Source organism: Glandiceps talaboti, chromosome 17 (assembly GCF_964340395.1).
Source record: "Glandiceps talaboti chromosome 17, keGlaTala1.1, whole genome shotgun sequence".
Classification (NCBI taxonomy): Eukaryota; Metazoa; Hemichordata; class Enteropneusta; family Spengelidae; genus Glandiceps; species Glandiceps talaboti.
In genome coordinates, this window is record NC_135565.1 from 8,742,429 (window position 1) to 8,749,740 (window position 7,312).

A 7,312-nucleotide genomic window follows, 5' to 3' on the forward strand; every position below is an offset into this window, starting at 1 on the left:
TTAATAAACTTCATGTGTCAGGTTTTGAAATCAGTTGTACATACCTATCAATTCACTATCTTCATCTGATTCATGTAATCTAAATGATAACACCTCGATATTTGATGTTTTAGCGTCTTATGGTGTACCTCAATAGTTAGTGTCAATCCTAACCGATAAGGTGAGTTGGACTTGAGATTTTGGACCGACCAAAGATCGACCTCTCCACGCAAATTGCAACGAAATCGTTTTGTGCCATCGAATCTTCGTTTAAGATGGTTGTGTCATCGATAGTATTTCACGCGACTCTAGTCTGTAGTGTAGTATTCTTTGTAGTTTCTGTAAACTTAGCTGCAAAATGTCCGTGTTCAGACGTTTCGTTATGTAAGCCACTTACTACTGCACCACGGAAAGAGGTAAGGCACACGTATACCTGTACTGTAGTCTGTGCCTTTGAATACATATGCATTAGCATCTTTAAATGTTTCATTTGAAAGATCAAATTCAATCTGTTGAGTTTAGTCGTTTGTGTAAATTTATTTGGGTTTTTGGAAAGTTTTTGTTTTATTAGTACCATGGTGTATATGTTTCCCAATTTTCCCTGTGTGCACATGTACACATTGCCAGTACGTTTGACCTAAAATGTCAGCACGTTACCAGGTAAATTAGTAGCTTCAGGTCAGTTACGGGTTGTTCCAAACGTGGGCATCGTGTGGTAAATACGTTTTATACACTATCTTCACAACCAAACAGCTAATATTTTCTTGTGAGATAATTTTCTCTACTTGGTCGTCGTTTCGGTCCCCTTGGCTGCACACGTACGGTTGATCAGAACAACAACTGAATTCTATCAATGGCAACGTGTGCATATATGGTGTTATGATTCGACTCACCTTACAATCATAGATAGCGCATGCAGGGTCAAAGGGCATACGCGTTGTATTAGTGAAATAGTGACGTCATCCCGTTGACAGTTAAAGAAATGTTTAATTGATGAATATTTCCCGTGGGTCGAAAAACCTAACGCGGCACAATATCAATGTATCTCAGCTTCCTTGTTGTAAGTACTGGGCGTATAATTCATTAACATTAAACCATGCATTACGATAAGCTTTTTTGATGGTGACCAACATTTATCTCAGTCTCGAGTACACAGACTCCCGCAGCTGGGGACTTTGCCTACGAGACCTCCCCGGGCGTGGTCTCGTAGAAAAGCCCCCAGCGGTTATAATCTGGATAACCAAGATTACATTTACCTAAGGAAGTCATACTTTTATTTGAACAAGTATTTCGTGCCCAAAGTAAACCAGAATTCAGAGATTAGGAAATACATTCTCAATATTGTCATTAACTTATTGTGATAGATATACACGGGAGATCCATAACAAACGAAATCACAGTGAAATATTAATCGTTGAGGGCGCTCTTTCATCCGTCCCGTTCGAACGATGAGAGTATGGCGTAGCAGTTTACTCGAACTATTTACTAGTCTGTAGCCAACACCATCGAATTTCGTATTTCACATTAATTGGTTTAATACTTTTGCACCAGCGGTTTGCACTTTTCATTTGTCAGTACATCTGCACTGGCTGTAAACGGAGTATAATTTTTTTCACTCACAAAACCGACAATAATACATGACTGCAAATTGTTTAAAATACCGATAACTTGATTAAACATTCCACAATGTTAATTGGAGATCGATTGTATCCCGACGAAGTAAAGCAACAGGTTGAAATCGTGATCACCTGGGGTCGCTGATTTTTGGGTGCGAACCATCAAAGTTGATTGGATTTACAATACTATATTATGTGTTTGTACAATTGCACAAATGCGTGTTCACCCATTACGTGATTCAATAATGTTCATGGTGTAAGGTATTATCAGTAAGTCATTATATTTACCAGTTTCAATTCAAAAATGCTTCCAGTTGCAGCGAGGCAACTGTAAAACATGGCAGATTATTCAGTCTTATAGATAGATTATAGATATCTAACCATATTCTGAGAAATGAACCCATTTATTTTTACTTTAATTCAAATTTCCATATGTCCTGTCAAACAGGTGTTCATATTCCGTACTGGTGGTTCCACGTGGAAGCATTATGATTGGTCAAAAATAACCACCGTAGCTTCATTTGGAGAATACGATCCACAACTGATGTGCACAGCGCATGCTCATGGTGCCAGACTTGTACAAGCTGGTAATGTAGACTATTATATATACTGACCGATGTATAGGCAGAAGTCAATGATAAGTCAACATTATAGTATGGTTTATTTGTTCCAAAACTTTGGATTAAAACTTCCAATAATTCAAGTTCCCTGCCAGACCAGCAAGAAAACCTGTAGATGTTGACATTTGTTTTCAATGAACACAGCAATTAAATGTCACATTTATTTTATAAATTCAAGCGTCATAATTCCATCAATACATATAGGCTCAACGCTTTTATTGAATTCTGTCAACACTACCTTTATTTATGTGATTACCGTCTGACTAATTTACATATACATTTAATTCCACCATACAGGAGGTTTCCCCGTGTCAAACTTGACTAACAAAGACGATTGGGATAAATGGATTAATTCTCAACTATCACTTGTTAAAAATCGTTTCATGGACGGTATTAACATCGACACAGAAGACGTCCTAATTGATCCAAAGTCTCGCAATCTCTTGACAGAGTTAGTCAATAAAACAACACACGTTTTTCATGAACATATTCCTGGATCTCAGGTTAGCAATTAAGCGCTTGCATCCCCCCTCACACACACACACACACACACACACACACACACACACACACACACACACACCCACCCACACATACATACACCCCTACACGCATACATACATACATACATACATACATACATACATACATACATACATACATACATACATGCATGCACACATGCATGCATTCATGCACACACACATACGTGCACACACATACATACATACATACATACATACATACATACATACATACATACATACACACACACACACTCGCTTGCCATTTAGGTTTTGATGCATGACTCTTCTCCCAGAATGATATCACAGATTGTGCTTTCTCATATATCTAGTGTTACAAATAAGTTAGAATTCCTTTGTTATTGGTCTATTTAGTTCCATTATGCTACAGTACCTTATTACTGCATCAAATGAGCCATCTTTTCATTATCTTATATTAATGTAGGTGACCTTTGACATTGCGTGGACACAGAAATGCTATGACCAGGGATTTCGTTGTTATGACTACAAAGGCCTTGCTGACGTCACCGATTTCTTATTTGTCATGGATTACGATGAAATGGGTGGCATAAAGGAAACATGCGTGGCAGATGCTAATTCTCCTATTAATAAAACCATATCAGGTATGTTGTATGTGATGTGAGGTGAATATATAGATTTGTAATTGATCACACAGAGAAGAAAAATTCCCACGTTCTTCATTATTTTTGTATGTGATTTGAGGTGAATATCTACATATGTAATGAATCACGGAGAGAGCAAAAATGTTTATGTCCTTCACTATTTTGTTTGAATGTTTGTCAAAGTAATTTCTGTTTTGTTGCATTTCCAGTAACAGGCTATGTTGTTTGTTTTCCGATACTGTGTGTCTCTTCAGTGATTTATGCAATATTCGCCATTCATTGTATTCATATTCCCTGTATATTTATTTATTTATTTACTATTTTTTTTATTTATTTGTGTTTGTTGTGTATTTCGTTATATATTTATTTGATAGTACATGTTAAGCTTATGCCTTCATTACGCACATGGAATCTGTGTTTAAACTGTTTTCATTGAAATATTTTAACAGGTGAGGGTCATATTTTAGAGAGAGGAAATTCAGGGAGGGTCCTAGCACATAGGACTCGGGGAGAGTCACATTTTATGTTACAGACAGGGTTTGATTTCCCCTGCCGCCCCCTGACTCCCTTACCATATATATATAAGCATCATGCATAAGTCACTTTTATCCTTGTTTGAAGGCATGGAAGATTACATTAAGTCGGGTATAAGTCCGGATAAATTGGTATTAGGTGTTCCATGGTATGGTTATGATTATCCTTGTCAGAATCTTACTAAGGTAAAGTTGTGTAGTACCTATGTTTTCAATATACCATGTCACAGGGAGATTTGGTTTGGGAGGGGGTATGTTTTAATATTATAGAATGAGTCATTCAATATTAAAGCAATACACACAGTGTACATAAAATAAAGAACATGATATTTAAAGAGATAGAATTATATTATGATATAATAATTGCACTGTATGCTTTGTCATGTACAAGATAACTACACCTTGGACATTCAGGAGACTTCTTTTACGTTCTTGTGGCACAGTGTATATATCGTTACGAGTCTTATCGCCCTTAGTCGAGCAAGGGCAATTGATTTTCTTTTAGTAGGGCGGAGGGGGGGGGGGTTGTAGTTTAAATAACTATTTCCAACCCATAGAAGTGCATGGAACCGTGACAAACAGAATTCAGGGTTACTATTTCTGGGCTACTATTAATAGTTGTGATACATTAGATAAGTAGAATGCAGTAAAAAAACAAACAAAGAGACTCTTAAAAGTTCTGTTTCACTTGAAGTATAAAAAAATTAGTGCAGTTCAATGAGTACAATAGAGTAAAAAACATATTTTTCTTCTTGTTGAATCAGAACACGTGCGTAATAGAACATAAACCCTTTTGGCCAGTATGTGATGAGAATGTTGGCACCGAGAAGAATTATGCTGTGATTATGAAGCTGTTAGCTAATAACGCCACCAGTGGCCGACTTTGGAACGATGAGAAGAAATCGCCATTCTTTAATTACAAGGTATTTAACATATTGTTTTCATTCAGGGGATGGTAGTAAAAGGCAAACATATAAAGGTAATATTTAATTTTGACTGACTTCATATACTATCAAACACACTACACCCAAATCATCTGCTCACATGACATTGGTCATGGTATGTGACACATCCATTCCCACCATCACCATTCTCACTAGAACCCATTGTTTGATCTGCCCCATACCATTCCATATGAAAGGCCCGGGTATAATGTACCCCAACCCACCCTATTATCCGATCACTTGGAACCTGAAGTGTCTGCTATCGCTACCCGTTATATTGTGTGACATTTGTCTACAGGTGTTCATAAAGATTTCCCATCCATCCAGACAGCCAATCAGTGAACTTATTTTAAATACTGTACTTCTAAACTATGAGCACACTCTCCCACAACCCCCACACATATCAAGCGTAGACTGTATCCTCATATAGTATATATGCACATACATGTACAACTATTTGACAAACCACACGTTTTATGTCTTTCCATCTGTATTTGTCTATCTTTTACTGACTATCCGCCTCTAGTTTGTATCTCAGTCTCTCAGTCTCAGTCTATCTGTGTCTGCCTGCCTGCCTGCTCTCTGTACCTTTCAGTCCTTCTCCACGAAAAGAAGTTATTTTTGTTTGATTCACAGTAAATATTTAGAATACATATATTTCTATTACTCAATAGGATATATCAACGAATTCAGTACATCAAATTTGGTACGACGACCCGGAGAGTTTGAAATATAAATATGACTACGTCTTAAACCGGAAATTACGTGGTGTTGGTAGTTGGCATGGAGACAGCCTTGATTATAGTAATGATCCCTCTGCAATACAACAAACCAAAGCAATGTGGGACGCCCTTCCTGCTTTACACAATGTCTAAATCACCGCCATGGTGTTTGATAGTACACTATTGATTTGTTGGAGTTTAGAGATTTTAAATGTTTCATGCAAATTTCATATCTTTTGTTTGTGCTTGTCCTTTAAACAAGAAGACACTATAAAATCAAGGAACATCCCCATACGATGCAAGTATGCAAATAAGCCGACTTTGTCTTCTTTGTTGTTTGTTTGTTTGTCTGTTTGTTTGTTTGTTGGAATATTTGCTTGCTAGCTTTTAAGTTTAACTTGATACTAATAAAGAATGCCGGTACACAGGCTGATGTAATACATACACAGCACTGTAGAAATAATAACCAAGAGACATATAATGGAATGTAATCATCTATTCAATGGTTGTGATTCCAGTTTTAGCCCGCGCACCCAACCAAACCATCAAACCCAAGAACTCGTTTAACGTGACAATTTCAAAATACGTGTATTGATAACATTTTAAAAGGAGTTATGTGTAACTACCTCAGGACACAAGTCCCAATCTTTTCACTACAGTATTATATATTACTGTGACAACGTAACAATCGCAAACATTTCCTGGAATGTGTATACTGTATGGTCATATTGTTAGTGTTTCTTCTGCACTAATTTGTTTAGTTTCTAATAATGCAGCAATATATACTAGTGTAGTGATTTATAATTAAATCACTGCAGCAAAATGCAAATGACAACTTAGTGTAGTTAATACATCAGTGCTAGGACTACCAAATTCTGTGTTTCTTCTGACTATGTCCAATTATTAAACTAAATATTATGAAGTATCTTTGAATGACTATGTTTTTTTAACAGCGATTTTCTATTACCCTATTATTGACAATGTCTATGAACTTGCCATTTTCAATGAAGTCATAGTAACTTGATTGAAATACAGATGACATGCACATAAGGCAATTACCATGACCAATTCATCAATTCTATTTCATGGTTTTCCAACTTCAGAGAGTTATCCTGTACAAGTAACTACAGATGTACAAGCTGGACCAGGGGGAGAACCACCATACCATGCCCATGCAGCACCGGTCTTCGGATTTACATCTGCGCATATGTGTGTGAATCCTGTACACAGGGTGTTAGTTAAATCTAGAGTGGAATCAATAGCAACGACAATTTGCTGGTCTGCATCTTTGATAGTGAAACTGGTTGATGGTAGTTGTGCAGATGTTTTTGCAGTATTACCACCACCTGTGCTATCTTTAGCTAGGTACACATTGACTTCAAACAGATCATTTGCATAACCAACTACTTTGCCCGTATTGGTAGCAGCTGTTGTTATGGTTACATCTAAAATGTAGGTGTCGTTACCACCCATCACAACATGGATATCACCATTAGTGCCTGATAACGATAGAGGAGTAGTTGCTGCCGGATTCAACATGCCTACGAGAAAGACCATAGGTGTAACTAATTAGCAACATAAGCCCTATTTGAGCATATAATATAGTATGTGTGTACAGTTTTATTAAAACTGACAATGTATTGATGTATACGCAAAAACTGCAAATTCAAAATAACACTACAAGAAAAGTCCAATTAACCCACCTTTACCCAACCTTTACCTTACCTGTGACCTACCTAACCACCATCTCT

At 36.9% G+C, this 7,312-nt stretch overlaps 1 protein-coding gene across 1 annotated transcript; it reads left to right on the top strand.

The window, feature by feature from the left end:
- The first annotated feature begins 254 nt into the window (after nt 1-254).
- On the top strand, nt 255-5,714 carry LOC144448031 (di-N-acetylchitobiase-like). The gene is made up of 7 exons (XM_078138180.1): nt 255-395; nt 2,044-2,182; nt 2,513-2,718; nt 3,185-3,362; nt 3,984-4,081; nt 4,660-4,818; nt 5,514-5,714. The coding sequence occupies exons 1-7, from the start codon at nt 255-257 to the stop codon at nt 5,712-5,714; spliced, it is 1,122 nt and encodes a 373-aa protein (XP_077994306.1).
- Nucleotides 5,715-7,312: the final 1,598 nt, after the last annotated feature.